At 39.8% G+C, this 21,632-nt stretch overlaps 1 protein-coding gene across 8 annotated transcripts in view; it reads right to left on the reverse strand.

Moving 5' to 3' along the window:
- The window catches only part of DCAF1 (DDB1 and CUL4 associated factor 1), an 88,354-nt gene that overhangs the window by 21,488 nt on the left and 45,234 nt on the right, over positions 1-21,632 (reverse strand). For 7 of the 8 annotated variants that reach the window (XM_047832213.1, XM_047832223.1, XM_047832178.1 and 4 more), the window contains exons 10-22: positions 21,372-21,551; positions 20,553-20,762; positions 19,730-19,899; positions 15,558-15,682; positions 12,891-14,154; positions 12,095-12,293; positions 10,591-10,673; positions 9,911-9,995; positions 6,687-6,920; positions 5,849-5,942; positions 5,229-5,333; positions 4,947-5,020; positions 4,312-4,413 (exon numbers count right to left, since the gene is read on the reverse strand). In XM_047832213.1, coding sequence (XP_047688169.1) covers positions 4,312-4,413; positions 4,947-5,020; positions 5,229-5,333; positions 5,849-5,942; positions 6,687-6,920; positions 9,911-9,995; positions 10,591-10,673; positions 12,095-12,293; positions 12,891-14,154; positions 15,558-15,682; positions 19,730-19,899; positions 20,553-20,762; positions 21,372-21,551 — 2,925 coding nt within the window. Of the gene's footprint in view, positions 1-4,311; positions 4,414-4,946; positions 5,021-5,228; positions 5,334-5,848; positions 5,943-6,686; positions 6,921-9,910; positions 9,996-10,590; positions 10,674-12,094; positions 12,294-12,890; positions 14,155-15,557; positions 15,683-19,729; positions 19,900-20,552; positions 20,763-21,371; positions 21,552-21,632 lie in introns of those variants that run through there. The other variant, XR_007146740.1, reaches the window with a different exon arrangement.

A 21,632-nucleotide genomic window follows, 5' to 3' on the forward strand; every position in this document is an offset into this window, starting at 1 on the left:
CATGATCTCACAGCTTGTGGGTTGGAGCCCCACTGTGCTGACAGCTCAGAGCCTGGAGCCTGCTTCAGATTCTGCATCTCCCTCTCTCTGCCTTTTCCCACTTGTGCTGTCTCTAAAATAAACAAACAAACATTAAAAAAATTTTAAATATGGGGCGCCTGGGTGGCTCAGTCAGTTGAGCGTCTGACTTCAGCTCAGGTCATGATCTCACAGCTTGTGAGTTCAAGCCCCGCGTCGGGCTCTGTGCTGACAGCTCGGAGCCTAGAGCCTGCTTTGGAGTCTGTGTCTCCCTCTCTCTCTGCCCTAACCCACTTGCATTCTGTCTCTGTCTCTCTCAAAAATAAATAAACATTAAAATAAATGTTAATGGGGCGCCTGGGTGGCTCAGTCGGTTAAGCGTCCAACTTTGACTCAGGTCACGATCTCGCGGTCCGTGAGTTCGAGCCCCGCATCGGGCTCTGGGCTGATGGCTGGGAGCCTGGAGCCTGCTTCCAATTCTGTGTCTCCCTCTCTCTCTGCCCCTCCCCCGTTCATGCTCTGTCTCTGTCTCAAAAATAAATAAACGTTAAAAAAAATTTTTTAAAAAAAAATAATAAATGTTAATATAATTAATAAATAAATAAATAAGGACCATCTGTTTCCAGACTGGAGTTGACTTCAGGTATCTGAAACCATGGAAAGTGAAACCACGGAAAGCAAAAGTACAGAGAGGGGGGGAAGGGGTACTACTGCACAAGAAATTAAAACTACAGTCCAACATGTCTCATGACCACAGACATAAAAATCCTCAACACAATATTAGCAAATCATATCACACACTATGTACAAAGAATTATAAAAGCACAACCAAATAGGACGTACTACAGCTATGCAAAGCTGGTTCACATTTTAAAATCTAATTAATGTAATTCACTACTTCAATAGGCTAAAGAAATAAGATTTTATCAACAGATTCAGAAAAAGACTAACAAAACCCAACACCCGTAACTAAAAACTCTTGAGTAAGATGGGAATGGAGAGTAACTTCTTCAACTAGATAAAGAACATCTATGAAAAAAAAAAAACACAGCTTGGGTGCCTGGGTGGCACTGTCAGTTAAGCTTCCAACTCTTGAGTTCGAGCCACACATCAGCCTCTGTGCTGATGGCACGGAGCCTGCTTGGGGCTCTGTCTCTCCCTCTCTCTGCCCCTCCCCGCCTGTGCTTGCTCTCTCTCAAAATAAATAAATAAACTTTAAAAAAATTTAAAAAACACAGCTAACACCATACTTTATGATGAAAAATTCAAAACTTTCCTGCTAAGATCAGGATCAAGATCACTGATTTTCAAAATCATACTAAAAGTCCTACTTATCAGACAACAGGAAATAAAAGGGTACATTTTACAGAAATAAAACTGTCTTTGTTTGCAAATAATATGATTGTCTTTGCAGAAAATCCCAAAGAAATGACAATTAAAACTGGATTAAACAATTATAGCAGGGTTGCAGGATACAAGGTTAATTCAGTCTTTCCTATGTAACAGTTTTCCTGTACACCAGCAATGAACAAATGGAAACTAAAATTAAAAACACAATATCACTTATATTAGCCCCACCTCTCAAAATGAAATACTTAGGTAATCCATCAGGTATTAGGTAAACCTAACAAAATATGTACAATATCTGTATGAGGAAAACTACGTAACTCTGACGAAAGAAATCAAAGAATTAAAGAAATGAAGAGAGTCCATGTTCATGGATAGGAAGACTCAATGTTGTCAAGATGTCAGATCTTCCTAACCTGATCTATACATATAAACTCAATGCACTCCCTTCAAAATCCCAGCAAGTTATGTTGTAGATACCAACAAATGGATTCAAAAGTTTATACGGAGAAGCAAACAATCCAGAATAGCAAACACCATATTGAAGGTGAACAGAGTTGGAGGACTGGCACAACACAACTTCAAAACTTACTATAAAGTAACAGTAATCGAGACAGTATAGTATTGGAGAAAATATACAAATAGATCAGCGGAACACAGTAGAGAGCCCAGAAACAGATCCACATAAAGACAGTCAACTGATCTTGGACAAAGGAGCACAGGCAATACAACGGGTATTTAAACTGGGCGTCTATAAGCAAAAAAATTCATCTAAACACAGGTCTTACACTCTTTACAAAAATTAACTCAAAAAGAATCACAGACCTAAGTGTGAAATGCACAACTACCTATACAGCTCCTAGAAAATAACAGGAGAAAATCTACATGACCTTAAATTTAAAGATAATTTTTTAGATGCAACCTCAAAGTCACAATTCACAAAAGAAATACTTGATAAGATGGACTTTATTAAGACAAAAACTTCTGCTCTGTGACAGTGTCAAGAGAATGAGACAACAAGCTATAAACTAAGAGGAAATATTTGCAAATGACCTATCAGAGAAAGCACTATCAGCCAAAACATTCAAAAAAACTCTTACGGGGCGCCTGGGTGGCGCAGTCGGTTAAGCGTCCGACTTCAGCCAGGTCACGATCTCGCGGTCCGTGAGTTCAAGCCCCGCGTCAGGCTCTGGGCTGATGGCTCAGAGCCTGGAGCCTGTTTCCGATTCTGTGTCTCCCTCTCTCTCTGACCCTCCCCCGTTCATGCTCTGTCTCTCTCTGTCCCAAAAATAAATAAACGTTGAAAAAAAATTTAAAAAAAAAAAAAAAAAAAAAACTCTTACAACTCAATAAAAACACAAGAAACCCAATTTAAAAACAGGCCAATGACTTTGACACCTCACCAAAGAAAATCTACAAATGGCAAATATGGAAATGATGCTTCACATCATAAGTCATCAGGAAAATGCAAATTAAAATAACACTGAGAAAGCCTTCCACTTAGAGTCTCCCTGAGGTGTGCCTGGGTGGCTCAGTAAGTTAAGCATCCAACTCTTGATTTCCACTCAGGTCATGACCTGCCAGCTCACAGGATTGGATGGAGCCCTGGGTCATCAGGCTCTGTGTTGACAGTGTGGATCCTGCTTGGGATTCTCTCTCTCCCTCTCTCTCTGCCCCACCCCCGCTCGTACTTACCCATTCTCAAAATAAGTAAATAAAGATTAAAAAAGGAAAAAGAAGGAACTCCCTAAAGTGGGGAAGGGGCCCAAAACAGACTGTGGAGAAAGTCTCCTTCCTTTTGGTCTGGTACCAGGCATCAGTAAGGGTGTCAGGAGGTTCAGTTAAATAATTTTCAGAAAACATTTGTAGCAGGCTCATAAAACTTCAAGATCTTGATTCCTTTCTACTCAAAAAAATCAAACCACACATTTTGATTGTGTGTAGAGGTTGTTCAACTAAAGGAACATCTACTAATTTTTTAATTAATTAAATAGTGATATATACTACTACATACCTATTAAAATGGCCAAAATCCGAAATACTGACAACACCAAATGCTGGTAAGGATGTGGAACAATAAGAATTCTCATTTGCTGATGATGAAAATGCAAAATGGTATAGCTCCTTTGCTAGAGGGTTTGTCAGTTTCTGATGAAATTAAACATACTCTTCCCATACAATCTACCAACTGAACTCCTTAGTATTTACCCAAATACAAAAGCCTGCACATCAATGTTTATAGGAGCTTTATGAATAGAGAATGTAGTACGAGCCCACTTGACAGGAAAGATCTGCTGAAAGTCAGAAGTTTAAGAAATTCTTCACAACTGATACAGACACACCACATAGGCAAACACCCAGCATAATATGACCGTAACTTAAAATCCCCTATGAAAAAAAGCAAACTAATATTCTGTGAGACATACTACCTACCCACATTTTATAAATGCTTAATTTCCAAAAGCATCAAAATCTTCTCTCTACTTATAAGCTCCAATCCATTACTGTGAAAAAAGACTATGCTATAAAACTGAGAAAATGCAAACCACAACTTTATAAAGCTTAAGCCATTTCTGTGACCCATCTCAGCAGATTGATTTTTCTGTTTTGTATTGACATTGGGAATATGGGGGCTGCTCATCCTAAAGCCACACAAAGCACTAGTCCTGAAAGTGAGGTCAAAGAAATCTCTAAAACAGTATCAGAGATTGCTAACATCCAAATTAATCTATAAACAGAACTCACAGAACTGTCAGGAACTGGGGTTAAAGTTTTATAATAACAAAAATCTACTTTCTTCAAAGTTTTAGTGATTTTAGTGACAACAAGCCTGCAGAATATGCCAACAGGTAACAAAAGCTGATATTAAAAAAATCCTTACAGCAAAAACCAGAAGACCATAACCTCTATAAAGTACAGCAACAAGAAATCTCAAAGACCACTGACCTGGTCCTCCTCTTCATCCTCATCCTCTGCCAAACGTTGCCTGCCCACTTCATACAGCCTGCATACCGTGTCCATGTTCAGAGCATCCATGCTGCCTTGGTTCTGAAAATAAAACACCCAGTCCACGAAGAGCAGTTAGTTTTCAGAAGGCCCACATCTACATCTCAGTTATAACTCGCACCCATGCACCTTGACCCTGTAACTGTCAAAGTTTCTGATACCCAAAATTCTTGAACTAACTCTGAAAATGTTATACGCAGACCACAGAAAGGGAAAGAAAACAGGATAAGAAGGCTTTGGCAGGGCAACCAATATTAAGCAAAAGAGAGACCACCATCCTCAGAATGAACCTGTCTTACTCTGTCAAGAGATCCAGACTCCTCTCAGAAAGGGAGCACAGTGACTCCAAGATATTAGAAGATGGGACTGTCCATGTTGTTTTATACTGGAATTTTCTTATTATTTCTCTTACAATGTAGATCTCTCCATCAAGCAAGTAGGTTATCAATAATCTACCTTTGGAAATGCATCAACTTTAGAACACATCTTAGATCAGACAAAATGCCTGTAGTATAACTTGAAAATGATCCTAAAGATCAAAACAAAACAGCAGCGTTTCTGCTAGCTCCCTTTACCTCAATGACAGCAAGATAGCAGTCTTTGGTGTCTGTACACAGGTCAAAGATGTTCCGTTTCACATCAATGGTTGCTGGAAAACAAAATGTGTCAAGACTCAGGATTGGACTACTGCTCTGACCTTAAAACCAGTTTTTCCTCTAAAGGAATTTCAAGGTGATTGCTCCTAAATAGTTCCATAACCTCTTGGCTTTTCAATGAAGAATTACAGAAAAGGATGATCTTAAATATGGAAAACCAAAACATGACAAAACGAACAATGTCTGCCCCTTCAAGCTTACCTATAGGTTTGTAGTCAGTTGCATTAAATGTTCGGAAGGATGATCCAAAAGGGCTTTTCATCCTCTCTTCCATTAAGTCATCCTCATCATCTGCCTGCAACATAGCTAATTGGGAGGAAGGGGGAAAGGGGGCCAAGGAGCAAAATACTTTTAGAAATCAGAAACATCCCCTATTCACAAGTGCAAAAAATATTAATGGACAATCAAGACTTCAGTGAGTTTCTCTGTAGTAAATTCATTCTATCTAATTAGTTCCTTTCAACGTATCCTACTAGCATACCCCCGAACAGTATCCTCAACCTTTCATCTAGCTCCCAACAAGTGTTATAGCTAAAGGCCAGCAACATCATAAAAGCACAAATGCAACAAGTTCGTAAGGATACAGATGGGAAATTAATGCATGAAATGTCTTTCTGTACAAGATGTACTTGTTATCTTCACCCTAAATCAACACTATTTTCATCAATAAACTTTGTCACCATTTGTGCTATCATTTTATCTTTTATGTTACAACCTTCAAATGCTTTCCAATTCATATTTGAGAGATATTTCCAAACCAAAAGGGGAGAGGGGAGAGAAGGGAGAAAAAGAATAATGTAGAGAAGTAAAAAGTTTATTACCTCCATACATCACTGTCCCCGTGTGGTTGAACACAACACGACACTGATCCAGAGCAGGAACTGTGTGTAAAAGATGGAAAGTGCGAAGATCCCACTAGGAGGGAAGTGGTCAAGGATAACTATTTTATACAAAATTTCTTATGTAAACTCATAAAAGAAATTCCAAAATATCTCTTTTTTCCTCTCCTGTTGAGATATGAATGCTTTAAAGGTAATGCTTTAAAGGTAAAGTAAAGAGGCACCCAGGAGGCTCAGTTGGTTAAGCATCCGACTTCAGCTCAGGTCACAATCTTGCAGTTCATGAGTTCGAGCCCTGCATCTCTCTCTCTCAAAAAAAAAAAATATATATATATAAAAACATGAAAAAATTTAAAAAGTAAATAAATAAATAAAAGTAAAAATGCTTTCAAAGTAAACAAAAGCATATAAAATGCTTATTATCAAGTAACATCCTTGAAAATCTCCTATGGTATCCTCATATACATGAAAACTACACGAACTCCCTTCATCTCAACAGCATCAATTCACTTTACACTTGTGATTTCTGCAATGCAAAAGTAAAATCCTTCTGAAGATATAAAAGTCAATTTAATACCTGGAGAAGTAAAAGGTAAGAATCTGGTGGTCACTCTTCTCAATACAAAAAAAAAAAACATGCTAATGAAAGTTCACTGGTAATTACCAACCATTAGAGATTAACTAACACTTCAAATCAAAAGAGAGGCACCAAATTATTACCTGTGTGGATACTTTAACAGGGTGTTGGTAGAAAGATAAATTATTTCTGCATCACAAACTAGATAACAAACGGAAAATAAGACATGGGTGTAAAGGATACAATCTCAGTATTAATGATGACCTCCAGCCCATTTGGATGGAAAACACCACTGATGTTCATGTTGAACTTGTCAAACTTGTGGATGGCTTGTGCAGAGCGGACATCCCAGAGGACGCCATCATTTAAGACAAGATCATCTGTAGGATTAAAGGTGGCACAGTTCCTCTTGTAGTTGTTGGCAAGATCTGGGTTAAACAGAGTCAACAGCTTGTTGCCAGTCTGAATATCATAAATCTTTAGAGAAGAAGGGGTGGGAAGAGAAAAATCAGACCAATCCATCCACTAACAATTCGAAGAGAAGCTGTGTAAAATATCTCTCCATGCTTTCCAAATCCCAACAAAATCACAAAAGCCCTAATACTGTAGAATACCTGGAAAGTATGAAGAGTACACCCATCCAAGCAATGTGTAAGTGCTTTGGTTCCCATTCAAGGTTTGAAAAGTCTCTTTCCCACAAGAAAATGAAAAGAGAGATGGCAATAAGGATAAGAAAACCCTCTTCTACCCCTCCCCCTTTCAAGAAACAGAAAATGTTTCTACAATAGAAACTGAGAAATTAAATTCATATGGATAGACCAATGATTAACCATAGAATACTATTAAAGAGCCACTTTTTGAAGAAAGGCGTCAATGACATACCCCTTTCTCCTTAAAAATCTCCCAATACACATATTTTAGCCCTACAATAGTAAAAGTTCCAAATGTACAATGTGCAACCCATACAGAGACCAGATCTTTCCCATCACCTTACACACATGCTGTAGTATTTCCAATCTTAAAAAAAAAAAAAAAAAGAATCCTCCTTTAATATAGGAACAATAAGGAGACACAAGAAAACAATCAAATCAAGATCATGAGACAAGACAACTAGCCTGGTCTCTTCAAAAGTCAATGTCATGAAAACTGGAGAAATGGTTCTTGGCTTTAAAACATTAGTAAGACATAACAACCAATGCAATATGTGAATCTTGGCTGGATCCTGGTTCAAAAAACAAAAAACAAAAAACAAAAAACAAAAAGCATTTGAAACCAAACACATCAGGAACAATAGGGAAAACTGAGTATGGAATGGATATTAGATGATACTTGGGAATTACTATAGATTTTCTGATATTTGATAAGAGTATAATTATGTAGTAAAATATCCCTATTGCTAAAATATGCATGCTGTAAGACTTAGAAATAAAATGTGTTTGCAACTTACTTTCAAATGATTCAGAAATACATACATATTAACACAGGAAGAACATATGGTGAAATATTAAACTGATGAATCCAGGTAATAGGTGTATGTACTATTCTTTCAATTTCTCTACATATTTTAACATTTTCAAATGAAAAGTCTGAGAAACCCTCCCTTCACAACCCCATATTCCCACCATTACCCTCAAGCTACTACACCCCACTTTTCTGTTTTTCTGCAAAAAACACTTCAGAAAACTTGTCTCTACTCAGTGTCTCCACTTTCCTGTTCTCTCATGAGAACAGATTTTCACCCCAGTGCACAGAACTAGCTCCTGATGAGGTTAACAAGAAGATCCATATTGTTAAATCAAAGGTAATTTTCAATTCTCATCTTATGAACTCATTAACAGTTTCTGACCAGTTGATCAATTCTTCCTTCAAAGGATCTTCCCCCTTGCCTTCTGGGGCACATCTTTTTCCTGAGGTCTCCTGCTGCCCATTATTTTTGGTCTCCTTCTCAAGTCCCTCCCTCACATGGCAAATTCGAAATATTGGCATATGCCAGGACTCTGTCCCCTCAGTTCTCTTCTCTAGCCTCCTTAACGATTTCATCTAGTCTCATGGCTCTATCAACCCGTGAATAACTCCTATATTTATATCCCCTATCCCAGACCTCTCTTCTGAACTCCCGTTTTGTATATTCAACTACCCATTCCCTACCTGAATGTCTAATAACAAACTTCCTGTGTCCAAAAACCCAGAGCCCGGCTGTATCACTTCTCATCACCTGTACCATGCCCTCCTGGGCCCAGCCCCACTACAGTCCTCACATGTGAGCTGGCCCGACACACTCCTAACTGGAAAGCCTGCTCTTGCTTCTCTCACAGAAACCAGACTCACACTTTAGGAACTTTACATCCCATCATGTGTCCTCTGCTCAGCCTCCAGTGCCTGCATCTCACTCAGAGAAGCCAAAGGTCCTAACAACACCCTATATATAAGATGCTACTATGATATGTGTCACCCATTCCCCCACAACACTGAGCTGAGCTCTTACCCCTCTTCCCTCTCCTACCTCCAAAGGGCTTTTCCCTCGGTCTTAAAACACTTTTCCCCCCAGATATCTGCATGACACTTCCTTCAAAGGGAAAGGTTCCTGGGGTGCCTGGGTGGCTCAGTCAGTTAAGCATCCAACCTCGGCTCAGGTCATGATCTCACAGTATGTGAGTTTGAGCCCTGCACTGGGCTCTCTGCTGTCAGCACGGAGCCCAGTTCAGATCTTCTGTCCCCTCTCTTTGCCCTCCCCTGCTTGTGCATGTGCACTCTCAAAAATTAAAAAAAAAAGGGGGGGGCACCTGGGTGGCTCAGTCAGTTGAGCCTCCAACTTCGGCTCAGGTCATGATCTCAGAGTTTGTGAGTCCAAGCCCCGCGTCGGGCTCTGTGCTGAAAGCTCAGAGCCTTGAGCCTGTTTCGGATTCTGTGTCTCCCTCTCTCTGTCCCTTCCCCGCTCATGCTCTGTCTCTGTCTCCCAAAGATGAATAAATGTTAAAAAAAAAAAAAAAAAATTTTAATAAAAATAAAAAATTTTTAAAAAAAACACTCCTTAAACATCACCCTATCAGTGATACTGACCATCCTAGATAAAAGAGAAGTCCCTCACAGCACCATCAAGCACTTCCTAACTTTTACCCTGCTTTCTTTTCCTTGGCAGCACTTACCACCTGACATACCATATATTTGCTTCTCTATTTGTCTCCCCAGTGAGGCTTCATAAAGGCAGGGACTTATATTTCATCTAAAACTTAGTAAGTATTTGAAAATAACTGCTGTGCTAATCATACCTTTCTTAAGTTGTCGGATTAGTTCATGTTTGGTCCCACATGGCTTATAACTACTTTACTACACTTCTAGATTTTATCTGGAAAGAATATCACTAAGTAATTTCTTGCTGCCCTTAGGACTGCCCTTCAGTCCAGAAGTTTTCATTACAAACAAATGGGCATAATCAGTTTGAAAGCAGTGGATTCTTAAGTACTTACGTGGGCAATGTCTCCTTTTGTACCTATGACTCGATCCTGAGAGTGCTTACTGAACTCAACATAGTGATCTTCTGTGAAGGAATGCCTACAGACAAACAACAAAAGTACTTAAGTGATACACCTTCAGGAAACAGTCACTGAGCCGACTGAAAATAAACATGATTCTCAGCCTCCTGCCTGACTATACTCATCTGAGGATTCTCAGCAACCAAAGAGGAAAAACTTATACTTAAGGTTTAAAAAAAAAGTATACTTAAGGTTTAAAAAAAAAAAAAATCCCTCCATCAGTTTAACCAAGCAGATCCAAAAGAATTAATTAATTAGCAGGAATTACTTTGTTAAAAAAAAATGGATAACAAGCCACACGTCTTTGAACATACCCCAGCAAAGAGTACAACTATCATATGTGAACATGAGAAATTACACAGATGTGCCATTTTGGATTAGTGAAGGGTCAGCTGTGTGATGGGACTGGTAAGAATACTTGGTAAGAATATCTCAGAATTAAGGATAAAACCTTATTAAACATGAGCGACAGACAAGGAAGAGAGAAGTTAGCAATAACTCACAGCATTCGTCTTTTCCCAAAAGGCTTCAAGTTGAAGAATCGGATGAAGGGAAATATAAATTAGGTAAATTGTAGAACAGAAAGAGTTGGGTTATAAAAAATACATACATACTTCATATCAAATACTGATTTCATTCCCCAAAGTGCAGACAGAGGCTGGCTCCAAGTAGCAGATGTCAGCAGCAAGGACCCATCCTAAAAGAAGAAGGAGGCCCAAGGTGGGTAGTCACATGCTTATATAAATGCTGTCTGCCTGTAGCATTTTAACATATAAGCTCAAAAATTATTATTGTATTATATAGAAAATAGAAAAACTACGAAGAACCAAGAAGTGTTCGAAACTGCTGGGATTTAAGTATGTGCACATGCAATGTCCTAAAAAAATACCTAAATTTAAGAAAAGACTAACTCCTCCTGAGCTAGTAACAAAAAATACAATAGTTCCAAGGGTAGGGGAAGAAAAAAACTTGGAAAGATGTCAAAGATGGTTCCACCTTTCTTAACATTTGGCCATATATCTCAGTCTCCCTCACCTGAAATATCAGTCAAGTGAAAACATTTCTTAGACTTTCTTAGCTAACAACTCTTAGGATTTTTTCAAAAAGAAAGCCCATTAAGGGGCCCCTGGGTGGCTCAGTCGGTTAAGCTTCCGACTGCGGCTCAGGTCATGACTTCACAGTTCGTGGGTTCAAGCCCCTGGAGCCTGCTTTGGATTCTGTGTCTCCCTCTCTCTCTCTGCCCCTCCCCGGCTCACACTCTGTGTGTGTGTCTCTCTCTCTCTCAAAATAAATAAACATTAAAAAAAAAGTTTTTTTAAATACTTTAAATTTTTTTTAAATTTTTTTTTTTTTTTTTTTCAACGTTTATTTATTTTTGGGACAGAGAGAGACAGAGCATGAACGGGGGAGGGGCAGAGAGAGAGGGAGACACAGAATCGGAAACAGGCTCCAGGCTCTGAGCCATCAGCCCAGAGCCCGACGCGGGGCTCGAACTCACGGACCGCGAGATCATGACCTGGCTGAAGTCGGACGCTCAACCGACTGCGCCACCCAGGCGCCCCTAAATACTTTAAAAAAAAAGAAAGCCCAATAAAGGCTGAGTCTCCTTTACTCTAGTATCAGGAAAACTATCCTTGTCATCTTAACAGTCCTAACTTTAGAAATAAAGGGGTCAATTCCATCCACAGAATAATACTAATAAACCATGACCCACTAGAACCATATAATGCTTTTTTCCTAAAAACTCACAGTACTTTGAGATTTATTTCTGACACAAAAAGAAAACTTCTGTGATCATAGTTTCCATCCGAGGCAAATTAAAAAAGAAAGGTTCACACACACATACACATACGACTCTTAGAAGAAGGTTGGCAAGCTTTTTTTTACTTAAAGAGCCGAACAGTAAACACATTAGGCTTTGTAAGCCATATGGTCTGTGTCACAACTACTCAACTCTACCATTGTAGCACAGAAGCAGCCACAGACCACACATAAACAGATAGGCATGGCTATGTTCCAATAAAAGTTTATGTACAAATTAACAGCCAGCCCACAAGCCCATAGTTCCCAAATCATCAAAGAAGAATGAATGAGAACCACCTAGGAAGGGACTCTTACCCTGGAAGGTTCAAGATGTGTGATAGCCGAGTTGTGACAGTTATAGCTGGCCTCCTCTTGTCCACTAAACACATTATAGAGCTTCAACTGCCCAGTGCAGGTGCCAAGCATCAGGAACCGCTCCCGTGCTGAGAATGCACAGCAAGTGAAACCACTCTCATCCTCATTGGCTTCCCTGAACACTGAAATAGGACGGAACCTAAGCAAAAAAAAAAAAAGAAAAATCAGAGACAATGCACAAGGACTCCAAAAAAAGAAAACTTTGCTAAAAGGATGAAAGAAAAATTATAAAAAAAAAAAAAGAGCATTTATGTTTCAAATGGGTTCTCCCAAAATATCATAGTGACCTTCAGTGCTTCCTTTTCATTTTAAGTGAGAGAAAAGGACCTCCACTTCCAAGTTTTAACAATAACAAAAGTCCTCATATTTAAAACTTGTGATCCCCTCATCTTTATGTGAGATTTGTAAAGAATCAGAACAGGAAACAATTGGACCAGCACAAAAACAAGTTTGGGAGTCTAGTTAGGAACAGAATGTTGCATGAGTTCTAGAAAACACACTAGTTGTAATAAGAACACAGAGTATCCTTATCCTAATAATATCCTAACAATAACAATCACATAAGGAACCCCTGGTTGACAAAAGGGGGTACAGTCACATTACTCATGTATTTACACAAAGTGACAATCACTGGTATTTCAGACCAACAAATAGTCCAGCTTTCTGGAATCATCACACTTTGATTTAAATAGAAGAATCATTCCAATTCCCAGGTAGTGAGGTGGCCTCTCCTTACCTGCTAAAGATAAGGTGCCTATCAAAGCATCCGCCATCCACCCCTCCATACTTTGGAAATGATGCCCTGCGGTTTAGCCTTGAGGTAAAGTTTATTGGCGCTTGCCGCCTCTGTTTTGGCTCAGGACACTGATGAGGAGTAAAGAGGGAGAAAGGTGGGCAGGTGGCAACTGGGTTCTTGCAGCGAGCATGCTGCTCTCTAAGATATTCTGTGATGATACTGTCCAGCGTAGGTGGGGAAGGAAGATGTCTGTCCAACTGCTTTTTTATGGCTGGGCTTTGGCTATAGGCGCCATGGTCCGACTTCTGCCGCAACACTCTGATTTTCCTGCCATTGCAGGGTGATGGCCTCTCTCTGATAAAACTGATCCTACCAATCAAGGGGGAATTGCCTGCATAAGATGGGCCAGGCAAGGCTAGTGAACCTTGGGGGGGCCGTGGCTGAGGATGGGCAGTGGGGGCAGGAGGGGCAGTGGCACCCACAGAAGTATGGCTGCCCAGTCGAGTTGCAATGCCATTGGCGATGCGAGGTGTTCGGGGAAGAGAGACAGGAGAAGCAGCAGCAGTGACTGGGGTGAAGGCAGAAGAATGAGAAGCGGCAGTCATGGGCAAGTCAGCCTCTTTCGTCAGCACGGTTGCTGTCTCCCCAAGCCCTTTAGAAATGAGATGGTTACGTATCAACAGAAGCAGCTCTTTCTCAGGGAAGGAAATCCTTGACTGGGCAACAACATCTGCTTTTTGCAGTCGTGCCAGAGACACATCAGTGCCAATGAGAAGAGGCTTTCCTGACACTCGTTCAATGAGCTCAGCAGCATACTTGCAGAACTTGACATGGTCACTGCGCTTGTCCTGCAGCACAGGCTCCTTCATCAACTGCTGGATCTGGCAGCTGCTGAAAAGGGGCAGTTTGCTGATGATCTGCCGGACAGTGCTACTTCGAGAAAGGCCCACTAGGGCCTTGCAGGCCAGAGCCCTTATCTGGTCTGCATCAGTGATGGGCATCTTGATGGATAATAAGGACAGGAGCACCTTGATGCCATTGTTGGACTGAACCACATTCCACATCTTGGCCAGGGTGTGCTCGCTACTTTTCGGAGTCTGAGGCAGCTTTCTCCGAGGAGTTCCAGAGATAAACTTGCCAATACTGGAAATTCGGTTATCCGGGCCACAAACACAATTGATGATAATCTGAAGTGCTGACTTCTGAATTTCAGCATCATGGATAAAGAACTCACCCTCAGCCACTCCCAAAATAATGCTGATACCTATTGGGGAGAAATACAAAACATTTTATATTGTTCTTCAAAAAACTAACAGCCAAATTCATGATTGTTCCAGAGTCAAAATTTAGACTTCAATTCATTTTGTTCCACCTGAAACTACTGTACCATTTTATTAAAGGACAAGTAACTTTTTGAATAAAATACAATCAGTTCTACTACAATATAGCTTCATGATACAATACTTCATATGCAGTTGTTAAACAGGGGAATGAGGTCAGTATTATGTGGAAGTTACCAGGGTCATGTGCAATTTTTCCTGGGTTAAGGGGAGCAAAAATAGCAGGAATAAATTAAAACCTTTAGCAGAAAGGAGAAAAACCCTCAGCCTGGCTGCCACAATGGCATCAGGAACCCTTTCTGCTATATATGAAGAAAGTTAAAAACAAGTGGCTACACCTCAGGCTTTCTCCCCAAAGTGGTACACCCCAAGACCCACAGCCCATGCTCACCTTAGCCCATACCACTTCCCATGCTCACCTTAGCAGGAGCCCTTACCTGACCTGTTCTTAATACGATACATTTTCCTTTTATTATGTATGATAGCTTCTGTCCATTCTGAGCTGCTTGCCAATTACGGAGTTAGGGCTCAGATTACAAAGTTGCTTTAAGTTTTCTACTGTCTGCCCTAACCCATTTTTCCCATAAACTTTATTTTTGGCATAAGACTCTGCAGAGTACAGGTTTTCAAGAATGAACTTGTACCATCATAGCACACGTATCACTTAGAAAACCTGAGTTCACCAGCACAACTGATTCCCTTATATAGGGGCAACTGGGTGGTTCAGTCAGTTAAGATTCCGACTCGGCTCAGGTCATGATCTCGCACTTCATGAATTCGAGCCCCGCGTTGGGCTCTGTGCTGACAGCTCAGAGCCTGGAGCCTGCTTCAGATTGTGTGTCTCCTCTCTCTGTCCCACTCCCACTCGTGCAGTGTGCATGTGTCTCTCTCTCAAAAATAAACAAACATTAAAAATAATAATAAAAACATGGGGCGCCTGGGTGGCGCAGTCGGTTAAGCGTCCGACTTCAGCCAGGTCACGATCTCGCGGCCCGTGAGTTCGAGCCCCGCGTCGGGCTCTGGGCTGATGGCTCGGAGCCTGGAGCCTGTTTCCGATTCTGTGTCTCCCTCTCTCTCTTCCCCTTCCCCGTTCATGCTCTGTCTCTCTCTGTCCCAAAAATAAATTAAAAACGTTGAAAAAAAAAATTTTTTTTTAAATAATAATAAAAACAAATAAAAGTGTATAGCACAACTTAGATGGGACAAGGCATTCTCCACTACTACCTTCTGTTCTAATATTGCAAATCAGGTACACAACTACGGCCAGAATTGCAAAAGAAAACAAATCCAGACCAAGCAATCACAAAAATGGAAAGGTACAACCTACCTACAGTGGAGACGGTGGAGCCAGCCTCATCTAGCACATCCACTGATTCTGCCAACTGCAGCTGGATTTTTGGCACAACAGTGAGAATAGCCAGAACATCCAAAGCAAAGCGCACAGTATCATTCCTGGACAGGAAAAACAATTAGTTAAACGGAAACTAGGAGACAGTCAAAACAAAAAAGTTAAACTGAGATACAGAATAGATCAGAACTACTACCTATGTGGCTCTGTCCCTAGCCAAGACATGAAGAGAGCATTTGTAAGTCACCATGACATTACTTTCAAAACAGTGGGGATGGAATTTTCCCCACTGCTAAAATTAAAAACAAAGGATAATCCCCAATGCTGATAAGGATGTATAAGGACAAATGCTCTCAAACTTTTGGTGGGAGTACAAATAGGACCCTCATTTTGAAAAACAATCTAGAAATAGGACACAAGATTCTAAAAATGTGCCTAAGCTTTAGCCCAGGAATTTCACCTGGAAGAATTTGTCCTAAGGAAATAATCAGAAATACAAACAAGGGGCGCCTGGGTGGCTCAGTTGGTTGAGCAACCGACTTCGGCTCAGGTCATGATCTCACGGTTCGTGAGTTCAAGCCCCGCGTTGGGCTCTGTGCTGGCAGCTCGGAGCCTGGAGCCTGCTTCGGATTCTGCGTCTTCCTCTCTCTGCCCCTCCCCTACTCATGCTGTCTCTCTCTGTCTCAGAAATAAATAAACATTAAAAAAAATTTAAAAAAAAGAAATACAAACAAGCATTTATGTGTTAAGATGTCCATTATCACATCATTTAAAATAACAAAAGAATTATAAAACCTACACAGATAGTAGGAACACATGTGTGTTAAGTTATAGTACACTCATCTGATGAACTATTCTGCAGCTATGGACAACCCTTCTCAAAGAATTCTAAAGGACAAAGGGAGAGGCTCAAAATACAACATTAATAAAATAGAAAACACAAGATACAGAATTTTAAGTCTGACCATACCAAGTATTGATAAAAAGGCAGAGAAATGAGAATCCCCATATCCTGCTGTTGAGATGAAAATGGTAAAGCAACATCCAATAAAGATGAAATGCAGGCACCCTACAATCCAGCTATATGCATCATATCCCCAGAGAGACCCCAAAAGGAGGTACGTGGTATCATTCATTTGATAGCAAAAAAGGAAGTAACAAACACTAAATGTCCATCAATAGGGTAATAAACTAATATAGAAACACGTGAATTCAAATAAATATCAACATATATACATCTCAAAAACACAAGGTTGAAAAAAGCAAGTTGCAAAAGATGCATACAGGATAACATATAATTTAAAAACATACAAAGGAGTATTATATTATTGCTTATACACACACGTGTGTGGTATAAAAATATGAATGGAGAGATATACTCCAAATTCAGAAGATTGGTCACTATGGAGAGGCAGAAAAAGGAATTGAGAAAGAAGCAAATAATGCCACCACATGCCAACACTGCATAGTGGGTTGTTATGTTAGTCTCTGTACATTTTGTATATTGAATTATTTCATAAAAAGATGAATTTGGTTAAATTCTATGATCTCAATTAGGTATATTTACACACATTATGGAAAAAAGACTAGAGAAATTAACAGTAGCTGAAAATCATTTCCTTCTCTAACGATCTGTATATTCTAAACAGAAACAAGTATTTGATTTTTAGAAACAAACTTTTAAAGGACACATTCCCAATATATTTATATTTTCTTTGTAATCAAATATGAATTTGCCACTCAAAAAATGTATTTATAACATTCCTAGTTATCTTCTGAGCTTTCATCATCTTTTCAACAAAGTTCAAGTGAATATAATAATCTACTTTAATACTCTAAAACAGTGGTTCTCAGGGCACCTGCATGGCTTGGTCAGTTAAGGGTCCGACTCTTGATACTGGCTCAGATCATGATCTCACAGTCATGAGATCAAGCCCCACGTTGGGCTCACCACAGAGTGTGGAGCCTGCTTGGGATTCTCTCTGCCCCTCCCCACTCACACTCTCTCAAAATAAATACTTAAAACTTAAATAATAAAAGTAAAACACAGTTCTCCAAGTGTGGTTAGGGGAACCCAGTGATCTCTGAGACCCTTTCAGAAAGTCCCCTGATATAAAAACTATTTTCAGGGGCGCCTGGGTAGCTCAGTTAGTTAAGCATCCTGGTTTCGGCACAGGTCATCATCTTGAGGTTCATGGGTTCGAGCCCCATATTGGGCACTACGCTGACCATGTGAAGCCTGTGTGGGATCCTCCCTCCCTCTGCCCTCCCTGGCGTGCGTGCATGCTTTCTTTCTCTCTCTCTCATAAAATAACCTAAAAAAAATTTTTTTAATTATTTTCATAATAATACCAGGGTGTTTCCTTTCTCACTTTCACTCTCTCACAAGTGGCTACTAGAGCTTTCTGAGGCTATGTCATGTGTGATGTCACAAAAGAGTGAATACAGAAGCAAATATGAGATATTAGGCAGACATTTAAAAACCTTGCTGAAATCATCTGGTTTTATTCTGGAAACTTTTCATAAAAAATGCTAATGTGTAACGGGGTTAAGATTATTTTTAAGTAAATTCGTAAGTATTTTTACATTTACTCAGTTTTACTTTCTAATTGTTAAATATCAACAGATTTACCACAAAAACAAAAGCTCTTTGGGGTTCTCAATTTTTAATACAATAAAAGGGTCCTGAGACCAAAAAGTTTTAAAATGGCTGCTCCAAAAGTTATCTCCCTAGATTTACTATCCTGGCGTTTCACAAACAAGCCATATGCACCCTAAATAAGGCAGTCTTGTCTTTATGACAATGAATGGATAGGGAAAGAAGGTAAAGAATCACTCTTCATAAACTTTGTTACTGTCTTCTCTTCAGATTCTATCTTTTCCAAAATATAACTTTCTCTGATATCACACTCAAGTAGAACCCACCCAAACTCCTGATTCTATCAGCTGTCCTTTTCTGAGCCTCATCCTGTTGTGCCCTGACTGCTTTTAACTGAATTGTGAAAATCATAAAAGCACAAAATACAGTTTTCTATGAAAGAAGATTATGTGTGGCTGTCAGCCAGTAGAGAGATGTTTAAAGTCTAAGTACCAAAAAAAAATACTGAACTGCAGTCTCAAGACAGGACTTCAAACCCACCTCTGCAGCTGTGTAAATCACAAAAGTTCTGTAAGAGCACAGACCTTGATCCCCATCTTTTGTGCAGTATTCATAATCATCAGAACCATATATATAAACAAACATTCTGTAAATTAAAAATATTATCTTCCGGGGGCGCCTGGGTGGCTCAGTCGGGCTAAGTGTCCGACTTGGGCTCAGGTCATGATCTCATGGTTCATGGGTTCAAGACCCTTATCGGGCTCTGTGATGACAGCTCAGAGCCTGAAGCCTGCTTTGGATTCTGTCTTCCTCTCTCCCTGCCCCTCCTCTGATCATACTCTGTCTCTCTCTCTCTCAAAAATAAAGAAAGATTTTTAAAAGTTAAGAAAAAACAGATTATCTTCGTAGGGGCACCTGGATGGCTCAGTCAAGCATCTGACTTCGGCTCAGGTCATGATCTCATGATTCGTGGGTTCGAGCCACACATCAGGCTCTCTGCTGTCATCGCAGAGCCTGCTTTGGATCCTCTAACTCTCTCTCTCCACCACTCCCCCACTAGTGCATGCACACATGCACACGCACTCTCTCAAAATTAAACATTTAAATTATATATGTATATATATATGTGTGTGTGTATATACATATATATGTATATACATATGTATATACACATTATCCTCTTTAATCTACTTTCTCAGATTCACACCCAAAATTTCAATTCAGTTCAACAAATGTTTGCTAAGCATACACTATATACAAACCAATATCACCTTAACCAAAAGGCAGAATCTAACTTCATTTAAAACCTCTCTCTAGGAGCGCCTGGGTGGCGCAGTCGGTTAAGTGTCCGACTTCAGCCAGGTCACGATCTCACGGTCTGTGGGTTCGAGCCCCGCGTCGGGCTCTGGGCTGATGGCTCAGAGCCTGGAGCCTGTTTCCGATTCTGTGTCTCCCTCTCTCTCTGACCCTCCCCCGTTCATGCTCTGTCTCTCTCTGTCCCAAAAATAAAAAAATAAAAAATTGAAAAAAAAAAACCTCTCTCTAATCCCACCTTGCATAATAGGTCTTCCAATTGCAGGCAATAGAAATAAGCTGCAACAAGAGTTGAACACAAGAAAGTTTCAGGAAGACTTCAGCTGGTTCCCAATATAGTTGCGCTGGACCATACTCTATCAAAAACTCCATCATTTCCACAATCTGTTCATGAGTATATGAACACGCCTATAGGGAGAGATGCATATTATTAAAGAACTCTATTACCTGCTTGCTACCTTCCTCATCACAGCTCAATAGTCAACAAGTTTTGATAAACCTAAGTAATAACAGCTTTCAAATTTCACAGTTGAGTCAATAGCCCACATGTGAAATAATGAATGTTTAATCTTTTACTTATAATTAGACTCATAATACATTTTGCCCAAAAAAGGTAACAAAATGTTCACAACTTGTTGGTACATGTATTTCACAACTTGAAAAAGAAGTACCACATAAAATAACTGGTTTGTTTTCAATTTGTGATTTTTAAAACACATCTTTATTCCAAAACACATCAAGAAAGTTAAAAAATGATACAGAAGTGGAGTAACAGACGTGCCCTTTCAGAAAAAGAATTCCACACAGAAGGAGGCAGGATATCTAGTACTTTTCATAGAAGAAAGCCCTTTTATACACACTTCAGTTCATCTTTTAGTAGCAACTTACAACTAGGAGCAAAACAAGTCCCTGATACATCCATGTTCAAGTATTCTGCCTCTACACAAGGCAAGTATAATCCAACAATGTACATACTGCATAAACTCCATTGATCTCAATGAGTGTTAGGCCCAACAATGCTGTAAGAGTTAACTTTTCCTTTTATGGCAAGGTCCTCTCACCTTGTATGGGGGTTGAGGATGGACAAGAATGCCACCCTCAGTCCTCTGAAGTGACTGTTTTACTTGTTCCAATTTAATGGCCAGGTGAGCCTCAAAGTACTTGCGCAAGGCCATGCAGGTATGTTTCCCAGTTTGGCGGCTAGCAAATATTTCATCATCACTCAGAAGTGCACCCTGATCTTCCAAATTTAGAATCTCCAAAGTACTGATCTATTAGGAAAGAGACAAAAAGATGGGGAAAAAGGGAAGGAAGGAAAAAACAGAAAGAAAAAAGTAAAAGGAGGAAAAGGATTACAGTAAACTTTTATGCACAACAAGACTAACAAACATCAAAGCACAGTTGTCTATAAAACATGTTAAGAGTTGCCATATATAAGCAAAACATTAAACAGTTACTGAAAAATTGCATAGCTTGTAATCATGTTGAAAGACATTCAGGCACAAAACCACTGCTTTAAGAAAGATCAAGATTATCAACACAATTCCCCCTGAGATTACTATATTCAAGGCAAGTCTACAATGGCAGAGTCCTCTAATCGCTTAAGAGAAGTAAAAGACTTCATTCACAAAAAATGATAGCAAAATTCTTCTAGTCAAAAGCTGCTTCTTGGGGAGCCTGGCTGGCTCACTTGGTGGAGCAAGTGATTCTTGATCTCAGGGTTGTCAGTTTGAATCCCACATGAGGTGCTGAGATTACTTAAAAATGAAATCTTAAAAAAAAAAAAAAAAAAAAAGGTTCCTCTCTTCAACACTACTGAAAGGCAGCCAAGACAAGCAAGACCCCTATTCCTCACAAAAAGAAGCCACTGAGAACCTCACCAAATTCACCAGACGACGAAGACCATCATAGCGGTCAAAGAGCTCCAACACAGCCCGGAAGGAGAAGCAAATTGAGAAAAACATGGTAGCATGGCAGCATCCTGAGGCATGAGAACATTCCATTAACCACAGAGTATAGTTCACCACGTCAGACAGAACATTGTGGGGATGCATACAAACCTGCAAAAAATAAAACAGTTTTTAAAAATTTCAGGCAAAGGAACCTTCAAAAAGGGATGAAAAATTCACCACTGTAGCTAG

The sequence above is a fragment of the Prionailurus viverrinus genome, chromosome A2 (assembly GCF_022837055.1).
Source record: "Prionailurus viverrinus isolate Anna chromosome A2, UM_Priviv_1.0, whole genome shotgun sequence".
NCBI lineage: Eukaryota > Metazoa > Chordata > Mammalia > Carnivora > Felidae > Prionailurus > Prionailurus viverrinus.